The sequence below is a fragment of the Equus przewalskii genome, chromosome 1 (genome assembly GCF_037783145.1).
Source record: "Equus przewalskii isolate Varuska chromosome 1, EquPr2, whole genome shotgun sequence".
NCBI classification, from domain to species: domain Eukaryota; kingdom Metazoa; phylum Chordata; class Mammalia; order Perissodactyla; family Equidae; genus Equus; species Equus przewalskii.
In genome coordinates, this window is record NC_091831.1 from 152,704,339 (window position 1) to 152,726,211 (window position 21,873).

Sequence of the window (21,873 nt, forward strand, 5' to 3'; positions counted from 1 at the left end):
GACAGTGATAAAAGAAAGGAAGAAACATGTATAGTGAGAAGCACTAGCGTATTAAACTAAAAGAGCATAGAGGTTGCTGTTTAACCTTGTTATGATGAACTACTGCTTGTCTTGACTAAGTGATTTGCCTCTACTTTAGGTGGATTTGGTGACAGCATTTAGAAGTTCCTTTCAATCTGTTTATTAGTTTTATGGCTCAAGCCTTATCCTAGTGAGGGCTGAAAACTTAGTACTGATAGTACTGATGTTTAACTGTATCAGTGTATTTCAGCATTTTGCTTTCTATCTCTGTAGAATTTCTCCCCCCAAGTATGTCAAACTGTATTATTTGATTGGATCGCAAATCTTAAGTTTGATCCTTTAATTAGTGATGGTGGCCAGTTGTTAGATTTCTTAAAGTGGAACAGAATAGACGTTTTCCTACTTCTTCATAGAGAATTTCACCTAAGGAGTATATGTAATAAATGTTTAACTGGAATGTAAAATTAAATCATTTTTTATTTGCAAAGCACTTTATATATTAAGTAAAGTCACTATCACAAACCAAAGAGTTATTATTTTTTGTTTAGAATGATCTTTGTTATGATGCATATAATTTCAGAAGCTCTTGTGAGCAGCAAGCTTAGACCTTCAGATCCATTTGCTCCATTGCTTGTGCTCTGGAAATTACATGTGGTGTTTTGCATTCTAATTATAAAGTAGTACCGCAAATATTCTGAAAAGCTGAAGAAATAATGTGTTCTATTTTGCTATCTAATGATTCTATGTTCAGTAATGGTCAGTAGCCTGATATTTATTTATCTTTTTATTTTTTAGTGGTGGGAAGGACAGCTGTTATAATATGATGCAGTGCATTGCTGCTGGGCATCAGATTGTCGCTTTAGCAAATCTAAGACCAGCTGAAAACCAAGGTAAGTGTATACCTTTTTGGGAAGTTCTCTAAATGACTAAAATTCCAACTTCATAATTGCTTTCTATTGTATGCAATATGCAAAGACAAAAAAGAACTAATACATCTTTATCATCTGTTACATGCTAACTTCTATGATACGTGTTTTTGATTATATATCCTTTAATCCTGATAAGAACTCCTAGAGAGTTTTATTAGACAGGGATACTGAGGCTCAGAGTTTTATAAATTTGTCCAAGGTGAAATAGCTGGAACAAACTAGCAGAGCTGAGACTTGAAACCTCTTACTTGAGAGTGCACTGCTGTTGTACCACAGCACGTTTCCAAGTATTGTAGGCAATTCCCAGGTAAGTAAGATACAACCTCTAGGAGCTTGCCAAGTAAGACATATATTGATAAATGATAATATACGAATTTTATTATTAAAAGAATCCATTTTAGCCATCTTAGATGTAAACTGAATGTGTCAGACTTGAGAGGCATAAAGAGGTACATTTCCACTTTCTATTTGCCTGTGGTAACAAGGACAGCCACAAATAATCCACAGACCTCATTTTAGCTACTTTCTCACTTTTCTCCCCACTGAAACGTCCCCAATTAGAACTTACGTATTTCCTCTGTCCATGTCTATGTCCAAACTTCCCCTTCTGATAAAGACACCAGTCATATTGGATTAAGGGGCCACCCTAATGATCTCATCTTAACTAATTACAACTGCAGTGACCCTATTTCCAAATAAGGTCACATTTTAAGGTACTGGATGTTAGGACTTCAACAAGATTTGGGAGGGACACAATTCAACCTGAACAATATCTTTTTTTTTATTGGGATATAATTGAAATATAACATTGTATTAGTTATAGGTGTACAACATAATGATTTGGTGTATGTATATATTGCAAAATGATTACCACAATAAGTTTAGTTAACATCTATCACCACACATAATTACAATTTTTTTCCCGATTAGAACTTAAAAAAAGAAAAATAGTCACTGATTAGCTTTTTATACTCTTATTATACCCAGATAACTATAGATATTAATCGCTAAATTGTAATAGGGAGACATTAACACTTGTCTAACTTCATTTATTACTACTTCTCCACACGGCTCTTTTCTTTTTTTTTTTCCTTTTTTTTAATTTTAGTTTTGTTATTGAAGTAACATTGGATTATAACATTATATAACTTTCAGATGTACATCGTAGCGTATTTCGAATTCTATGTAGATTACGTCATGTTCACCACCCAAACACTAATTACAAGCCATCACCACACACATGTGCCTAATCACCCCTTTGACCCTCCCTCCTCCCCCCTTACCCTCTGATAACAACCAATCCAATCTCTGTCTCTGTGTTTGTTTGTTGTAGTTTTTATCTTTTACTTATGAGTGAGATCATATGGTATTTGACTTTCTCCCTGACTCATTTCACTTAGCATAATACCCTCAGGGTGCACCCATGTTGTCACAAATAGCCAGATTTCATCATTTCTTATGGCTGAGTAGTATTCTATTGTGTATATATACTACATCTTCTTTATCCATTAGTCCCTTGATGGGCACCTAGGTTGCTTCCAAATCTTGGCTATTGTGTATAATGCTGCAATGAACATAGGGGTACGTGTATCTTTATGCCTTTGTGTTTTCTTATTCTTTGGATAAATACCCAGCAGTGGAATAGCTGGATCATATTGTAGATCTATTCTTAATTTTTTGAGGAAACTCCATATTGTTTTCCATAGTGGCTGCACCAGTTTACACTCTCACCAGCAGTGTACGAGGGTTCCCTTCTCTCCACATCCTCTCCAACACTTGTTGTTTCCTGTCTTGTTAATTATAGCTATTCTGACCTGAGTGAGATGATATCTCATGTAGTTTTGATTTGCATTTCCCTAATAGTTAATGATGTTGAACATGTTTTCATATGCCTGTTGGCCATCTGTATATCTTCTTTGGAGAAATCTCTGTTCAGATCTTTTGCCCATTTTCTAATTGGGTGGTTGGTTTTTCTGTTGTTGAGACGCATGAATTCTTTGTATATTTTGGATATTAACCCCTTATCCGATATGTGGTTTGCAAATATCTTCTCCCAATTGGTAGGTTGTCTTTTTGTTGTTGTTGATTTCCTTTGCTGTGCAGAAGCTTTTTAGTTTGATATAGTCCCATTTGTTTATTTTTTCTTTTGTTTCCCTTGCCTGGTCTGATATGGTACTTGAAGATATACTGCTAAGACTGATGTCAAAGAGTGTGCTGCCTATGTTTTCTTCTAGAAGTTTCATGGTTTTGGGTCTTACATTCAAGTCTTTAATCCATTTTGAGTTGATTTTTGTGCATGGTGTAAGATAATGGTCTAGTTTCATTCTTTTACATGTGGCTGTCCTGGTTTCGCAATACCATTTATTGAAGAGACTCTCCCTTCTCCATTGTAAGCTCTTGATTCTCTTGTCAAAAATTAACTGTCCATATACGTATGGGTTTATTTCTGGGCTCTCAATTCTGTTGCATTGATCTGTGTGTCTGTTTTTGATCCAGTACCATGCTGTCTTGGTTACTATAGTTTTGTAGTATATTTTGAAATTAGGGAGTGTGATACCTCCAGCTTTGTTTTTTCCCCCAGGATTCCTTTGGCTATTTGGGGTTTTTGTTGTTCCACGTGAATTTTAGGATTCTTTGTTCTATTTCTGTGAAAAATGTTGTTGAAGATTTGATTGGGATTGCATTGAATCTATAGATTGCTTTAGGAAGTATGGGCATTTTAACTATGTTAATTCTTCCAATCCAAGAACATTGAATATCTTTCCATTTCTTTGTGTCTTCTTCAATTTCTTTCAACAGTGTTTTATAGTTTTTGGTGTACAGATCTTTCACCTCTTTGGTTAAGTTTATTCCTAGGTATTTTATTCTTTTGGTTGCAGTTGTAAATGAGATTGTTTTCTTAATTTTTCTCTCCTCTATTTCATTGTTAGTTTATAGAAACACAACTGATTTTTGTATGTTAATTTTGTATCCTGCAACATGACTGTATTTATTTATTATTTCTAAAAGTTTTTTAGTGGATTCTTTAGGGTTTTCTGTGTATAAAATCAAGTCGTCTGCAAATAGTGACAGTTTCACTTCTTTTTTTCCAATTTGGATCCCTTTTATTTCTTTTTCTTGCCTGATTGCTCTGGCTAGGACTTCCAATACTATGTTAAATAGGAGTGGTGACAGTGGCATCCTTGTCTGGTTCCTGTTGTAAGAGGGATAGCTTTCCGTTTTTCTCCATTGAGAATAATATTTGCTGTGGGTTTGTCATATATGGCCTTTATTACATTGGGTGTTTTCCTTCTATACCCATTTTATTTAGAATTTTTATCATAAATGGATGCTGTATCTTGTCAAATGCTTTCTCTGCTTCTATCGAGATGATCATGTGATTTTTATTCTTCATTTTGTTAAATGTGGTGTATCACGTTGATTGATTTGCAGATGTTGAACCCTCTCTGCATCCCTAGAATAAAACCCACTTGATCATGATGTATGATCTTTTTAATGTATTGTTGTATTCGATTGCTAGTATTTTGTTGAGGATTTTTGCATCGATGTTCATCAGTAATAGTGGCCTGTAATTTTCTTTTTTTTATGTTGTCCTTGTCTGGTTTTGGTATCAGAATAATGTTGGCTTCATAGAATGCGTTAAGATGGCTCCCCTCCTCTTCAGTTTTTTGGAACATTTTGAGAAGGATAGGTATTAAGTCTTCATTGAATGTTTGTTAGAATTCACCAGGGAAGCCATCTGGTCCTGGACTTTTATTTTTTGGGGTGTTTTTGATTACTATTTCGATCAACTTACTGGTGAATGGTCTATTCAAATTCTCTATTTCTTCTTAATCTGGTTTTGGAAGATTGTATGATTCTAAAAAGTATCCATTTCTTCTAGATTGTCCAATTTGTTGGCGTACAGTTTTTCATAGTATTCTCTTATTATCTTCTGTATTTCTGAGGAGTCCATTGTAATTTCTCCTCTTTCACTTCTGATTTTATTTATTTGAGCCTTCTCTCTTTTTTTCCTGGTTAGTCTAGTTAAAGGTTTGTCAATTTTGTTTATCTTTTCAAAGAAACAGCTTTTGGTTTCATTGATTTTTTTCTATTGTTTTTTAGTCTCTATTTCATTTATTTCTGCTCTGATTTTTATTATTTCCTTCCTTCTGCTGCTTTTGGGTTTGTTTTTTTCTTCTTTTTCCAGTTCCTTTAGGTGCACTGTCAGGTTGTTTATTTGAGATTTTTCTTGTTTGTTGAGGTAGGCCTGAATTGCTATAAACTTCCCTCTTAGCACTGCTTTCGCTGTACCCCACAGATTTTGGCATGTTGTATTTTCATTTTCATTTGTCTCCAGGAATTTTTTGATTTCTCCTTTGATTTCTTCATTGACCCAATCGTTATGCAGTAGCATTTTGTTTAATCTCCACATTTTTGTGCGTTTTCTGATCTTCTTCCTGTAGTTGACTTCTAGTTTCATACCTATGTGGTCAGAAAAGATGCTTGGTATTATTTCGATCTTCTTAAGTTTATTGAGACTTGTTTTGTGGCCTAATATATGATCAATCCTGGAGAATGTTCCATGTGTGTTTGAAAAGAATGTATATTCTTTGGTTTTTGGATGGAATGTTTTATATATATCTACTAAGTCCATCTGATGTAATGTGTCGTTTAAGGCCAATGTTTCCTTATTGATCTTCTGTTTGGATGGTCTCTCCATTGGTGTAAGCAGAGCATTAAAGTCCCCTACTATTATTGTGTTACTGTCTATTTCTCCTTTTATGTCTGTTAATAATTGCTATGTATATTTAGGTGCTCCTTTGGTGAGTGCATAGATATTTACAAGTGTTACATGCTCTTGTTGACTTGTTCCCTTTATCATTATGTAGTGTCCTTCTTTGTCTCTTGTACAGTTTTTGTTTTAAAATCTATTTTGTGTGATATAAGTATTGTTACCCCCACTTTCTTTTCTTTGCCATTTGCTTGGACTATCTTTTTCTATCCTTTGACTTTCAGTTTGTGAGTGTCTTTAGGTCTGATGTGTTTTTCTTGTCTGCAGCATATATATGGGTCTTGTTTTTTTATCCAGTCAGCCACCCTGTCTTTTTATTGGAGCATTTAGTCCATTGACATTTCAAGTAGCTATTGATAAAAATGTATTTATTGCCATTTTGTTTTTGTTACTTTTTTTTTCTGGGTGTTTTAGTAGTTCTTATCTCTACCTTTCTCCTTCTCTTGCTTTCTTCCCTTGTGATTTGATGGTTTTCTTTAGTAATATGTTTGATTTCTTTCCTCTTACTTATTTGTTTACTTATTATAGGTTTCTGGTTTGTGATTACCATGAGGTTCCTATGTAGTATTCTATATATAGCAATGTATATTGAGTTGATAGTCTCTTTAGCTTGACCTCTTTCTAAAAGCTCTACTCTTTTACTCCCCTTCTCCCCATTTTATGTTTTTGAAATCATATCTATTCTCTTGTTTTGTGTGTGTCTATCCATTACCCTCTTATCATTGAAATAGGTAATTTTATTACTTTTGTCTTTTACCCTACATACTATCTTCATAGGTGGTTAATCTGCTACCTTTACTGTATTTTGCCTTTGCCAGTGATTTTATTGCTTGTATGGTTTTGTTTTTTGATAATTTTCTTATCCTTATTTGTGTTCTTTCCCACTTAAGTAAGTCCCTTCGGCATTTCTTTTAGAACTGGTTTCTTGGTGATAAACTCCTTTAATGTTTGCTTGTCTGGGAAGCTCTTTATCTCTCCTTCAATTTTGAATGATAACCTTGATGGATAGAGTATTCTTGGCTGTAGGTTTTTACCCCTGAGTACCTTAAATATCTCATGCCACTCTCTTCTAGCCTGTAGGGTTTCGGCTGAGAAGTCCGCTGATAGACTTACAGGCTTTCCTTTGTATGTCACCTATTGCCTTTCTCTTGTCACTTTTAGGATTCTCTTTTTATCTTTAATTTTGGACATTTTAATTATAATGTGTCTTGGTGTGGGCCTGTTGGTGTTCATCTTGTTTAGTGCTCTCTGTGCTCCTTGTACTTGGATGTCTGTCTCCTTCCTTAGGTGAGGAAAGTTTTCAGCTATTATTTTTTCAAATAAATTCTCTGCCCTTTGTCTGTCTCTTCTCCTTCTGGAACACCTACAAAACGAATGTTAGTGCACTTGATATTGTCCCAGAATTCCCTTAAACTGTTCTCATTCTGTGTAATTCTTTTTCTTTTATCTTTTCAGCTTGGGTGATTTCCTCTAGTCTTTATTCCTGCTCACTGATCCATTCTTCTGTATCATCTACTCTGCTATTGAGTCCCTCTAGTGAATTTTTTATGTCCAGTGTTATGTTCTTCATTTCTGATTGATTCTTTTTCATATTTTCCAATTCTTTGTTGACATTCTCACTGTGTTCATCCAGTCTTCTCCCAACATCAGTGAGCATCCTTATGAGTTTTTGTTTGAACTCTTTGTGAGGTAGATTGCTTATTTCTGTTTCATTTAGTTCTTTTTCTGGTTTTTTGTCCTATTCCCTTGCTTGGAATATATTCCTTTGCCTCCTCATTATGCCTCTTTCTCTGTGCTTATATCTACATATTATGTGAGTCAGCTATGTCTCCTGATCTTGGAAAAGTGGTCTTATGTAAGAGATGCTTTTTGAGTCCCAGCAGTGTGCTTCCCTCTCGTCACCAGTCCAGATGATCCAAAAGTGACCCCTTTGTGGGCTACTTGTGTCCTTCTGTTGTGGCGGGGTTTGTCTTACTGCAGGTATCCAGGGAGTCTAGTATTTCCTTCCCTGGCAGGCTCTTTGTAAATTGGGTTCAGGGAGCCCCGGCACCATTGGCTACAAGGTCTAACAGCACGCTTCTGTTGCAGTTTTCCTGATAATTGGGTAGATATCCAGTGTAACTGGTTGTTAGGCTCAGGAGCTTACAGTTGCTATAGGCCTCAGGCCTGCAGTACTGTTGTCAGCTCTCTTAGGATTGCAGCTGAGTGGGGCTGGCCCTAAGCATGGGAACACCCAGTTGTTTCAGACTTTGGAAGGTGGGGCTAATCCTCTTTGTGGCTGTTTGTGAAGCACAGGTCTTCTGCCACTGATAAGCCTCACCCCCCACAGGTCCACATATACTGTCAACATAGCCGTGGTCTATGCATATTCCTGACCCCCTGGAGTGTGCCCAGTTGCCCCACTGCAGAGCTCCCACCTCTCCACCAACACCCCTCACAGTTCACCTGGTCTTCACACAGGCCCTGCCCCACAGAGGCAGACACACTCGCCTGCCTGTAGAGGATCAAGGCGCCCAGTCTAGGCAGGCTGACGAGTGGCCTGAGGGCTTGCTGTTGTGTGGGGTCTGTCCCTAGGGTGAGCTGCCTGCCCTGGCTGAACTGGATTAAATCTGTGCTCTAGTGGGTGTGGCAGATCCCTGGGCTCTCAGGCCAGGGGAAGAACTTCAGTGGCGTCTGCCAGCATTGGTGTCAGCATGCCTGTACTAGGTCACAATAATGGCCGCCACCAATGTCTCAATCTCTGGAAAAGTCTCACCCTACACCGAGATGAACCCAGAGCCTACGAGGTGAGTCTCTTTTCACCAAAGGACTGTGCAGCTTTCTTTTTGGAAATTTTAGGTTACTCTTTGACAGAGGTCAATTTGTGGGTTGGCCCTTTAAGAACTGAGTTTTTTCAGCTTTCATCAGATAGCTTTTGTGGGGGACTTCCCATGTGGCAGTTAATAGCCAGTGAAGCCAAATAGCAGGGCACCTTGTCTCAGTTGTGCTGAGTCTGAAGGATGCTTACAGCAGTAATGGGCCTCTGCTAAAATCCCCACTTCTCCAGGGCGGGCTGCGTACCTTAGGGTGGCTCCCACCCAGCTGGCTGTGAAGGTCCACGGCTCGTGAAGGTGGCTTTTTTCACTCCAGAAGAAATTTCTGCCTCTTCTGCCTCAGGACTGTCCCTTGTTGTGGGGGTTCTTTTTATCAAGTTTTCAGTTTTCTCTCCAGAGTACTGTTTCCAAGAATAGTTGTAACCTGGTTATGTTTGTGGGAGGGGGTGAATTCAGAGTCCGCCTACACTGCCATCTTGACCAGATCTCCACAGGCTCTTTTAGGAAGATCTTTTTATCATCCCCTTCACTCAGTTTCTTTCAAGACTCCATGCTTTGCTCTACTGTTATTTTGGGATGAATTAAACGAGTAGGATATGTGAAAACACTACATAGTTCCTGGCATGAAGTAGGCATCCATAAATTTAGTTGAATCTGAATCTAGCACTAAATATTTTCTTTTTTTTCTTCCTTCCTTTTTTCCTTCCTTCCTTCTTCAAGGCTGCCAGTCTATTGAATTTTTGTTTTTATATCATTTTACAGTTGTTTCCTATTTATTTTATCTTTGATTTTTATCCCCAAATAGATTGCTTGTAAGCTTGAGAGGAGAGGTCCTACCTTCTAGGTTCCTTTAATTGCTCCTCAGCACTTGGGACAACTCTCGGCCTCTGGTAGGCGTTCACTCAGAGTTTACAGGTGGACTGATGAATAATGAACTAACTAGAATTAGCCCTGGAAGAGCCAGCAGTTCTTCTAGTCAGATATTTGGATTTTATTTCCTTCTGTGATTAAGACCGAAGTAATGCTGGAAATGAAGCAGGAAGACATAGATTAGAAATATTTTATAGGAAGAAATAGAACAGGTCCAGTAGAGGGTCACAGGTAAACACACACTCTAGGATTTTGCACTGGGATTCCGATAATGAATAATAGCTTTTTAGAAGGAAAGTTTTTTGAAAATGACCTTCTGTTTCTGACTTTAAATAATGAAGAGACTTTATTATCTGACAGTTTGACTAAGGGTGAATTGGAACTATGCTGTAATTTTTATATTATAATAGAAGAAGCAGAATTTACCTGCAGGGTTATATTTTGTTACCAAAAGAAAGAAATTCCTTTTTCCCTTGTGGGCAGTCAGGCAAGTGGGTTTTTTAAGCTTTCTATCATGAGAGGTCTTGGTAGTTAAAAAGCAGGTGTTTATATAATATATAATACATACCTGATATAATATAATTGTAATTTTCCTCCCTAGAGTTTCTGTCTTGTCTTCAGTGTTTCTCTGTGAATTGTTTACAGTTACTTTGTACTGAGTCATTAATGTGTAATCTTCTATGTGCTCATGGTTCACTGGCAGGGTAGTAAGATGACAAGCAAAGTATATCTTTAAATTATACCTCATTGTGGAATGGAGACATTTATTTAGAACATTGTTAGTTAGAAAAAATTCAGTAGTAAATGGAATTGGAATATTATGTAGTAAAAGCTGGAAAAAAGTGAGCTGAAACTATAGTATTTGTAGCGAAAGAAAATAGATGGCTGTGGGTTGATAGATGGAGAGGGTTTAGCTAATCTTGATTTAAAGTCAGCAGGAAGTTGGTGATTATTGAATGATTCACTGATTGACTTTTTTCCCCCTAAACATATTGTAAAAGGAACCTGAAAGAGGAATGACCGGTAGAGATGACTCCAGTACAGAGTGAAGTTGGTTAGAGTGAGTTCAGGGCATGGGGTTTTCAGTGGGTAGTCTGGAAAGGGATTTATCCTCATCAATGGGGATAATGTGAACTTGTCATAAAATTCACAAAACCGTCTCTTTAAATTTGTAGTAGGAACTTTTGTGGCATGTTAATTGAGGTGCTTCAGGCAACAGTGGAGTCTTTTGGTTTTATTTGATCTCATACTATTGCAGCTGTGTAGCTTCCATTAATAAAAGTTGCATTGTGGTTAGGACTAAATGGAGCCTTAAAGGAAAATTGTCTTCTAGGTTTTTGAAGTCAGTAAAATGTTTTAATTATTATACTAACATCAGGAAGTTTCTTGCTAAGAAGCTCAAAGTTCTTTTAAATACATTAATTTGATTGTATCAATATCTGTTAAAACTAATACATTTAAAGATTCAGTCGAAGTTTGAGATGAGGGTAATCTGAAAGGTTTTTTGTTAACTTTGGCTATATCTGTGCTTCCTGCTGGAACCAGGAGTAGATTTATAATAATAATGTGAGTTCCTGGAAGCCAATCTGATCTGTGGGTTCAGAAACCTGATGAGCCAAAAGGTAATGGCATATGGTGATGGCTTTGATTATTGAAGGGGCCCTTACGATATCATTTTTCATGTCTTTTGATAGGAAACTTCCACATTCATTGGAAAGCCTGGACCTGCTTGACATATATGCATGCATACATACATATATGTTAAATTGTCTTGTAACCTTTGTTTTTTTAACTTAATAACATATTGTGAACATCTTCCATGTCATTAAGCATTATTCTACCATAGCATTTCCTAGATATCTTCTTTGGAATACAAATACCCCATGAAATGTAGGTGTTCTGTGGATAGATAAATTTGAGAGAGAGTTTAACTCTCTCTCCTTATTAGAGCACCTTAAAGCACATCAGCCTAGGAAGAATTGCAGCAAAGACACCTATTTAACATAGTTTATACTCACTTTTTATAGACTTATTTGACCATGAAATCCTTTTTTCACCCAATGCCTATTAATATCTCATGGGATTTCTATTCTGCAGAACATACTTTAGAAAATGCTCTTCAAAATTATGTTAATGGCTGCATAATATTTCATTATATGAATATACTATAATTTTAAATCTATTCTAAATAGTGCTGTGATGAATATCTTTGCAAATAGTTTTATATATATTCATGATTTTTTTTTCTAAAAAGTAAAATTATGAGATCAAAAAGTCTATTCCAATATATTTGTAAGTTCATTTGTATCACCAAAAAGTCTGATGTGATTCATCTGTTTTGATATCTTACTCATTTTTTTTTTGATATTTGTGGAATCTTGTGACAACCGGTGACTGTGTTTCTGATTAGCTGAAGTTATGTTTCTGTACACATCTGTAACTGACCTAACAATATTAAATTTATATATCTTTGTGTGTTTTGTTCAAGTACTGAATATAAAATATATCAAGAACATCTAAATATTTTTCTTACAACTATTTGTCACTTATTGCTAAGCAGATATTTAATTAGGAAAGATTTTCTTCAACTCTAGATGGCTTCATGAATAACCTTGAATGATTTGAAAAAACATTTATGTAATAAAATCTTTAATTGAATAAACTAATCAAAATTTATTGGATACATTACTCTTCTCTTTAAATGTTCATTGTATATAGTTTTAAAAGTTTATATATAATTTTATTTGTAATTAGCGTAGAGGTGACTAGAGCTGATGTGAACTGCATGTAACTATGGAGAAATATGCAACTCATGTTTCATTTCACTTCATTAATGCAGAAAGTTATAGTGTAGTAAGCTTTTAAGTTATGTGTTGACTATTCTCCAAGCAGTATAATCTAGATGTACTTTCAATTTCACTTTTTTCTTCATTCTGTTTTACCTATTATTTCCACTTTAATTCTTGCAGTGGGGTCAGATGAACTGGATAGCTACATGTATCAGACAGTGGGTCATCATGCCATTGATTTGTACGCAGAAGCGATGGCTCTTCCCCTCTATCGCCGCACCATAAGAGGAAGGAGCGTGGATACAAGTCAAGTATATACCAAATGTGAAGGTGACGAGGTTGAAGATCTCTATGAGCTTTTGAAACTTGTTAAGGTACTCAGTGACCAATTACATTTACTAAATTTAGTGTGTAATTTAGTAAATTACATTTACTGAATTTTTTAGTAATAAATAATTTACAACTGCCCAACTAGTCTTTGAAAGGATATTTTGTCCTTTTGGATAGGAAAGAAAACTCTTACTATACCTTTGTATTAAATGGTATTTAAGAATATAACTTTTGGTATAATTTGGCACCCTGGATTGTGAAATAATATTTAATTGTTTTCTTTTCCTTAGGATTTTGGAGCTGATGAGCTTTTCTATCATTTTTTTTAGCAAATACTTTTTGAATGCCTACTATGTGCTTGGTATACAGTTCTAGGCTCTGGGGATAGGACAATGAACAAATTAGTCTTATTCTGTTGGAACTTACTTTCCAGGTGAAGGAAGCAGACAATAAACAAACAAATAAATAATATGCTTGGTGGTGAAGAATGCTATGAAGAAGAATGAAGCAGAGTTAGGCTGATAATGAGTGATGACAGGGGGTGGTCAAGGAAGACCTTTCTGATACGGTGAAATTTAAATAGACCTAAAGAAAGTGAGAAACTGAGCCTTGCTTAAATTTAGTAGAAGAGGTATGAATTAAATACTTAAGTCTCTGCATATAAGAGTTTGGCAGCCATGTGCTCTCATTGTTAATTTCTCTAGACAGAAAATTTAGGAGAGAAAGTGTGGGTCTCATATATCTAGTAGGTACTATACTCAATAAATGTTAATTAATGGAGATTATTTTATAGTAAGCAATTATCTTTTCTTTCTCATTGATAGCCAACTATTTGAAGAGAATTCAGTATTCTCCTTAAGTATGAATTTTATCCAGTCAGTTACAGTCAGTTCATATAAGGCATATCTAATGAAATAGAGAATTTAAGCCAGTATTTCTTGGATGTCTTAACATTTTTTCACCAAGGAAAGGAAGGAAGATTTCTGGCCGTTCTTTTACCAAGGGAAATTACATTTCATTTTCTTGTTCTTCAGAGAAGTTCAGCTTTTCAGGAGTTATGTCATGAACGCGTTTCATGAAAATTTGCTAGTCCCAAATAGCTATACTTAATTGCTATACTTTAAATTTGATGCTGATCAAAGCTTAATATCAGTTAAGAATTTTGCTTAACAAATATATGAAGCACTTAGATCCTTTTAAAGTTTGCTTCATTAAAATATTTATTATTTTGTATGTCAGAACATTTTCATTTTTGTTTACCCTTTAAAAGGAAGCTGATGGGGAAGCACTTAAAATAGTTGCATAATTTACTGTTTGGTTTGGATAGCATAAGAAGTAGATACTTTTCAAAGGAAATCACAAGGACCTGGTTTCTTCCCTCTGGGAAGACACATACTAATAACAACTATTTTGATTATCAAACAAGGGAGAAGGCATAAAAGAGTTCCATTTTTAATGGTCATCTTTCCGTACAACTAACGCAGCTGAGATCTTGATCGTGTTCACTTTGAGGTGTGAAATACTGAATGAAAATTCTGCATGTTCAAAATTTATTTTTCTGGATGCAGAGAAACTGGGTATTAAGTTTTTAGCATAAACCAATATGACAAAATGGTGGGACTCACACTAGAAGTAATTGGATTGCTTAAAAATCACTGATAACTGATAACTTGGGAGAATATGTGATAATAACAGCCTTCCAAGAAAGGGAAAGATAATAAATTACTAATCGATTTAATTAAAAATGGGCAGATTAGTAGTAATTAAGAAGAAATTTCCCTTTCGATCCATGCTGTCTGTGGAGAAATGGATGCTTTGCCATTATCTTTATAGTAACCATCAGTTATGACATAAATTAATGCTAATGTTAAATCTTGACAACTTCTGCTTTGGAAGTTCGTACATGATAATTATAACTATAGTTGAAAGAGATGTTATCAAGTTGTCTGGGGCTAAATAGTTCCTTCTTTTCCTGTGGAGAAATATTAATTTTACTATAGGATATTTTAAGGACATAAATATCGGAAATGTATTGCTTTTATGGAAGAGATTGTATAACCAGGCTTTTATAGTTAAATCCACTTATGAAACACTGGTATAAAGATTCTGATAGAGGTCCTACATATTCTAATGAATAATTGAGTAATTGTGGAAAAAGACGAATCTGGAAGACCTATCATTCTTCAAGTTAGTCTTTACTTGTTCTAAGAAAAAGATGGAACTGTATTTTTTAATCCTTTGAATATTAATGGAGCATTGAAAGCATTTAGATACATTTTCATTTTCAACATTTATTTATAACATGTTGCAGTTTTGTGACTTTCACACATAAGTCAGTCTTCTGTTTTTGTAGTTCTTCCCCTGTCCCCAAGTATTAGAGCTAATTTTTGAGTAGGAAATATTCCTTTTTGCGGAGTGTTTAATTAACTAATTGCTGAAAAAAAGCAGGAAAGACTTAGAAGAATTTACAGAGTTAAAAGTTTCCTATTTTGTAGAAGTCATGAAAACTAAGAGAAATGTAATAAACCTTTATATCTCATAGATTACTAGGTGATTTTGACATATATATGTAGTCTCAAGCTGTTTGCAAAATGCCTAGTTTTCATATAGATAGTCTTTCTTTTATTCTTTAGAATTTCTTTAATGTTGTAATGTCACTTCAGTTCTCATCTGGGTTAGTTTGGTCTATAAATGACCTGTATTATTTCCTGAAAACATAGTAATTTTCAAATTCCGCATGTGTTTTCTTTTTAAGTCACATAAGCAATGTCATAGTTACTGAAGGATACATATAAACACCATATCTCTATAGAGAATATATTTAAGGATCAACATATTCTTTCTTTCACCAATGGTTTGGAGCCACTTCTTACTGGATCTGATACCCTCCTCTTTCTTGGGTTTATTCCCTCATTTCAGTGGAGTCCGTCTTTAATAAACTTCATTTGGGAAGGTAATTTCAAATCCTTATATTTTGAAAATGTTCCCATTCTGCCCTCACATTTGATTGATACAGTGGTTAAATTTAAAATTTTAGGTTGAAAGTCATTTTTCCTCAAATCATTGAAGGCATTGCTCCGTGGTCCTGTAGCATTTTGCTAATGAGCATTTTGATGCTGATGTGATTTTTGTTCCTTTTTAGCTGACTTGTTTTTCCTCTCTGTTAACTTTTATGATATGTCTTTATGCTTGGTGTACTGAAATGTCACAACAATGTATTGGATATTGAAAGCCGCTTTCCCTACATTCCTTCTGCAACTTCTTATTGAGTAGCAGCTTATCCCTGTCCTCTTTCCACTAATATGGTTCGGGAATGGCCTTAAACTAGGTGAAAGCCAGTCATAACATGGCATTCTCTTGGCTCTCGTGATTGGATCAGGGAGGTTTTTGTTAACCTACGTTGTACAAATGAAGCCTAGGATGATGGATGGTTAGCAGAAGATAAACTTTTTCTCCTGTACAGCGGGATGTGTGGATGTGAGACCTAGAACTGCTATGGCCTTTTTTGTTTGAGGGAAGAAAACCTCATGTCAGATCTGACACACACAAAATGGCAGAGCGAGTAGATTTGCAGTGTGAGGATGGCTGTGTGCAATCCTCTTCCATTAGTGCTTGATAATTTGTTCTGTCCCCTTTTTCTGATACTCTCGTTGATCAGATGTTAGACCTCCTAGATTGAGTCTTCGTGTCTCTTGTCTTTTCTCATGTTTTCCATCTCTGTGTCTTTTTGTTGTGCATTCTGTGAGATTTCCTTTTTAAATGCACTACTTTCTTGCTGAAACTTTTTTTTATTTTTGCAATCATATTTTCAGTAGCCAAGAACTTACCTGTTTATTGATTGTTACTTTTTGTAATAAGCTGTTTCTCCTTCCATAGATGTAACATCCCTACATCCCTCTTAAAATACAGATTAGAGATTTTAAACATTATTGTTCATTTCCTGACATTAATGTTTTCTTTGCAGTGTTTCTGTCAAGTTTTCTTCTCTTTCATGTTGTAGAATTTTCTCAATGTCTTGCTTGCTTATTCATATCTACGAATAAAGCAAGAGGAAAGCTGATTGAATGCTTTTGACTTTAGAGTTTTTCTAGTCTCACATCTCACACTTGTTATATTTGGAGTTCAGGATAATATGGCCTAGTTTGATGCCTTTCTTGGCTTTCTTCTCTTCTATGCAAACAGTAGGTCATGGCTTCCTCTTTGATTTATCAGTCATCGTTCCTTCTGCTTTCTGACTCAAGAAATTAATTGAAAATTTTTTTCCATTGGTGTCTCCTCACTGTTCTCTTTGTTTGTTGAAAGTTATATCTTTGTTTTCATTTTAATGGAATCTCTTGATCCAGAAATCGGTGTTAATTTCATTCCAATGGCATTCAGTCTTCTTCCCTAAGTTGAATATTGAATTTCAGTTTTCCTCTTCTAATCTCTGATACTTTTCTTCTCTCATATTATTCTTCTCGTTAAGCATTTTATCTTGATGTTGATGACATTAAATTCCTCAATGGACACTTGTATTGTAATTTGAATACAACAATAGATGAATAATTGTCTTTTTTCTACTTTAAATAGAATATTTACTATTAATAGACTTGTAAATAACTGCTTTTTTTAAACTAGATTTTAATTTAATATTTTTAGAAAACATCAATTGCCACTTTACTCTTTGTCTTGGTTAGAATCCTTTTGATTACAAGGAGCAGAACATCATATTCAAGCTGGTTTAATTAAAAAGAGAATTTGTTCACAACAATCTAAAGATAAGTTTAGCTTCAAGTAGACTAGATATAGGACACAAATTATATAACCAAAGTCATTTTTTCCCCCTATTTGTGTCTCTTGCCTCTTCTTTCCGTTGATTTTATTCTTAGTCTAGACCCTTGTAGTTAAAAGATATCTCCTAAATTACATTCTTCCTGGCTGAAATCTAGTAGGATAAACTCGTCTTCTTAAATAGCTCAAAGGAAAATTCAGTTATGTTTCATTGCCACTCAGTGGCCTGACTTTTATCATTCATGAACCAGTCATTGTTGGGAGAAGCTGATTTCATTTGATTGGGCAGGCCTAGATCATGCACCATTCCTGGAGTGAAAGATGGAGTCATGATTACTGGAACCATGTTTACTGTGGTTCTGTGGGAGGAACAGAACCCACTGTGGGAAGGGTGCATGTTCAGATACAAAGCAGCTTGTTGCTGGTGGGAGGGTGAACTGTGGCAGGGAGGCAAACAGCAACAAGTTTTCTGAAAATAAATAGATGCCAACTGCTTACAGACTTGGGAACCATCCTTGATGGTTCTTTCAATATCTCCCTCTCTCTTCTCCTTCCCTCTCTCTTTCCGTTTCTCCCTCATTCCCTCCTTCCCCTCTTCCCTCCTCCTCTTCCTTCCTTCTTATCTTCTTTCAAGAATAGCTGACCACTGGGGCCACAACAGTAAGCTTAGACTCTAGGACCTGTGTATTCAGTTGCTTGTGATTTCTCTACCTTGATATCTTATACGTGTGATAAACTCAAGAAGTTCAAAACGTGTTCATTATCTTTCTGCACAACTTGCTCCATTTCCTGTATTTCCCTCTTAGTTAAAAACATCATTTACCCCACCCACCAGCTAAGTCTAACCTGGGCCTCACTACTAGACTTCCACTTTTTCCTTAGTCCCCTCCCACCCCAATCACCACCATTAGATCTCTAGCCTCTGTTGATATTACTTCTGTGACATCTGAAACCTGACCCTTTGACTTCATTTCCACTGTTACCGGTTTTCCGTCTGTATTGTGCAAGAGTCTCCTAATTAGTCAGCTTGCCTTCAGTATAGCTCTGTGCTCCATCCAGCCCTTCTACTACATTGTCATCAGCTGATCTATGTAAATACTTAAATAACCCACTATTAAGATAAAGTCCAGGGCCGGCCCGGTGGCGCAGCGATTAAGTTCGCATGTTCTGCTTCTCGGCGGCCACGGGTTCACCGGTTCAGATCCCAGGTGTGGACGTGGCACCGCTTGGCAAAAGCCATGCTATGGTAGGCATCCCATGTATAAAGTAGAGGAAGATGGGCATGGATGTTAGCTCAGGGCCAGTCTTCCTTAGCAAAAAGAGGAGGATTGGCAGTAGTTAGCACACGGCTAATCTTCCTCAAAAAAAAAAAAAAAAAAGATAAAATCCAAACACATTAGCCTGATACAAAAGACTCTAAGAAGAGCCCTTGCAATCCCACCTGTCTGACCTTGCCATTCCCACACAAGTTTCTGAGTTCAAGTTATAACGTACTAATTAGGTTTCTAGGAGATTGCTTTTCATATCTGAGTCTCTGCCTGTCCCTTTCTATATCCTTATGTCTTTGTTCTGAAGAACCCCTTCTCATGTCATAGCCTTCTATGAAATTGGTTCTAATTTACCTCCTTCCTGTCTCTTCCTTGGCAGCTTGTCTCTACCTCTGCTGTGCTTCTCAGGAAATTACTAGGATTGTTTATGTGGCTCTCTCTTGCTAGATCGTGAGACCTCAAAGACGTTCTCAGTGCTCTTCATTTTTGTATCTCTAGTGTCCAGCAGTGTTCCTGGCATATGGATGGCTTTTAAAGGATTGTTGAACAAATTAGTCCAAAAGTTAACAAATTATTTTTTGTATAATAATTTAGCTAATGCATGGCAGCCACATTGTTACAAAATATGAAGTAAAACCATTGGTAAATTTGTTTTATTTTTGTTTATCCACTTAGAAGCTTAAATGGAATGAGTATCATAGTGAAACTTTTCAAAATAAGGTGCCCTATCAGATTTGGGAATATAACCACTAAGTGTACCAAGAATAATTTCCAGCTGCAAAATATTTTATAAAACTGCTGAGCAGACACTTTTTCAAATTATTTTTGGTGTCTGCATGTTAGAAAACCTGCTTATTATGGTGGAAAATTACTTTGTGCATCTCTTTTCACTTTGGATCTTGGGGAAAAAAAACCCTAGACTGAGGCAAATCCGAAGTATTTGGAGTGGGAGGAACATGTAAGATGGCCTTAAGATTTTCAGGGAGGACCCAGACATAGTGCTAATTAAACAGGCACATAGCCCTGTGCAGATTGCTCCTGGCTCTTCAGCATTGCACAGCTTGCCTCAAGCCCTGTCAGTTCCCAAGATTTTGGACATTAAACCTGGCCCTCTGGCACAAGAAATGCTTTGCTAGTGTTGATTCTGGACTCCAAATAGGAAGAGCTGGAATTAGCACAGACTAGTGTCATTTTGACTGCAGGTGTGGCTTTACTGAGGCTGCACCATCTCTGGCCCTTTCAGATGATAGATAAAATGAAGCATTCAAGAGAAAACGCATGATGGAAGATGTCTTTATAAATAAAATGTTGAATCATACTTGTCAGTTATTACAGTTTGGAAACTTACCACAGGTCTAGTCGTCATCTATAGATTCCCCCTAAAGACGGGATTCTCTCATTCTAGCTAACTATCATCCTGTCTCCTCAGCTTCCACCTTTCTCCACTGGGTATCAGTGATTGTGTGTGTATGTTACACATGCACATATATACTCTTTCTTTTTCTCTTTTGCCTGATTCAGTGCCTCTCCATAAATTCACCAATTGGCTTACTTTTATGTCCTTGTATTCCTTTCTTTTATGAACTGTGGATTTCTATCTTATCATCTACTCTGTATATTTTGAAGTGGAATTCTGGAGATGAGTTCAAATTGAAAACCGAGATGCTAGGCTGGCTGTAAGGTTCTGAGGACCTGAATTGGGGGAGTAGCAGTAGGAAAAGTTAAGAACGGACATTGAAGAGGTAGATTGATAGGGCTTGATGGTGATGCTTAAATAAAAAGTGACAGGAAGTCTATGTAAGGTATCTTGTAAACTGACAGTTCCATGGCTAATTTATTGACCTTTCACTAGGCATTGTTGATAATCAGAGAGAATTAGCATAGCTGTATATTACAAATACAGTGAGCCGAGATTTTACAGCACCTTATCTTTGTCGTCTCTAATCTGGTGTAAGTTGGTATAGAACGTGCATCATATCAGTCTGGGTCCATTTAATCATGTTATTCTTTATGGTCCTTTTAATTGAACATTTAACATTTTCTTCATAGAATTATATGTTGTACACATCACCTAAAATATATTACCCTTATTTCTTGTCTCTAAATAAAAGCACCTAATGGGGATTCACAGAAGGAAGCAAAATGTATGACATTAGTGTGTTTAATGTAAATAATAATGCATGCAGGTGGGATTCAAATTATCGTAGTAATTACATTGAAAAGTTATTTACTGATATTCAAGCAAAATATGTCTTTTTCAGCTTTATTGAGATATAATTGACATACAACAGTAAGTTTAAGGAGTACAACATTTTTACTTAATTCATTTATGTATTGCAAAATGACTAACTAAGCATTAGTTAACACCTCCATCCTGTCACTTCATTACCATTTCTTTTTCTGTGGTTAGAACATTAAAGATCTGCTCTCTTAGCAACTTTCAAGTATATAATACAATATTATTATCTATAATCACCATGTTGTACATTAGATTCCCAGAATTTGTTAATCTTATAATTGGAAGCTTATACCCTTTGACCAATATCTCCCGATTTCCCCCACCCCAGCCCCTGGTGGCCACCACTCTACTCTCTGTTTCTCCGAGTTTGGCTTTTTTAGATTCCACATGTAAGTGAGATCATAGAGTCTTTCTTTGTCTGACTTATTTCACTTAGCATAATGCCCTCAAAGTTCATCCAAGTTGTTGCAAATGGTAGGATTTCCTTCTTTCTCAAGGCTGAATAATAGCCTATTATAATATTCCATTATCTGTATAATACATATTTTATATATTTTATACATATAAAATATGTATAATATTCCATTATATATAATACATATTATATATAAAATAAATATGTTCTACCTATGTTCTACCTAAACTAGACTATTGTTAGAACTCATTCTTCCCCATATAGTCCATGTCTTTCCTGTATAAGGCTATATTTTAGTCAGAAATAACCTTTCCTCTCCAATTCCTTCTTTTACATAGTATCTTGTTTTTGATATCTTTCTTGATGTGCCCCTACTGAATGTAATATCTTCCTCTCTGGAACCTTCATATAACATTGTATCTCTCTTATAGTACTTAATCTATCTTCATATACAGAGCTACTAGTTTTCTTTTTTTTTTTTTAATATCGTGGTTTTTTGTTTAAAGATTATTAAGTATCTCGAGGGGCGGGGATAGTATTTCATTCTCTTTTTATTTCTTATAGAACTTCATGCAACTTTTGGATGATATAGACATTGTGTTTGACTATACTCCTCTGGAATTCACTTATTCCATCTGTAAAATGTGGATATATA

The 21,873-nt window shown here is 35.7% G+C and overlaps 1 protein-coding gene across 4 annotated transcripts in view; it reads left to right on the plus strand.

Annotated features, from left to right (window-relative positions):
* The window catches only part of DPH6 (diphthamine biosynthesis 6), a 175,849-nt gene that overhangs the window by 2,955 nt on the left and 151,021 nt on the right, over positions 1–21,873 (plus strand). For all 4 annotated transcript variants that reach the window (XR_011541566.1, XM_070625997.1, XM_070626022.1 and 1 more), the window contains exons 2-3: positions 817–911; positions 12,377–12,570. Coding sequence is in view for 3 of the 4 variants with exons in the window: in XM_070625997.1 (XP_070482098.1) it covers positions 817–911; positions 12,377–12,570 (289 nt within the window). In the remaining variant the exon portion in view is untranslated. The remainder of the gene's footprint in view (positions 1–816; positions 912–12,376; positions 12,571–21,873) is intronic.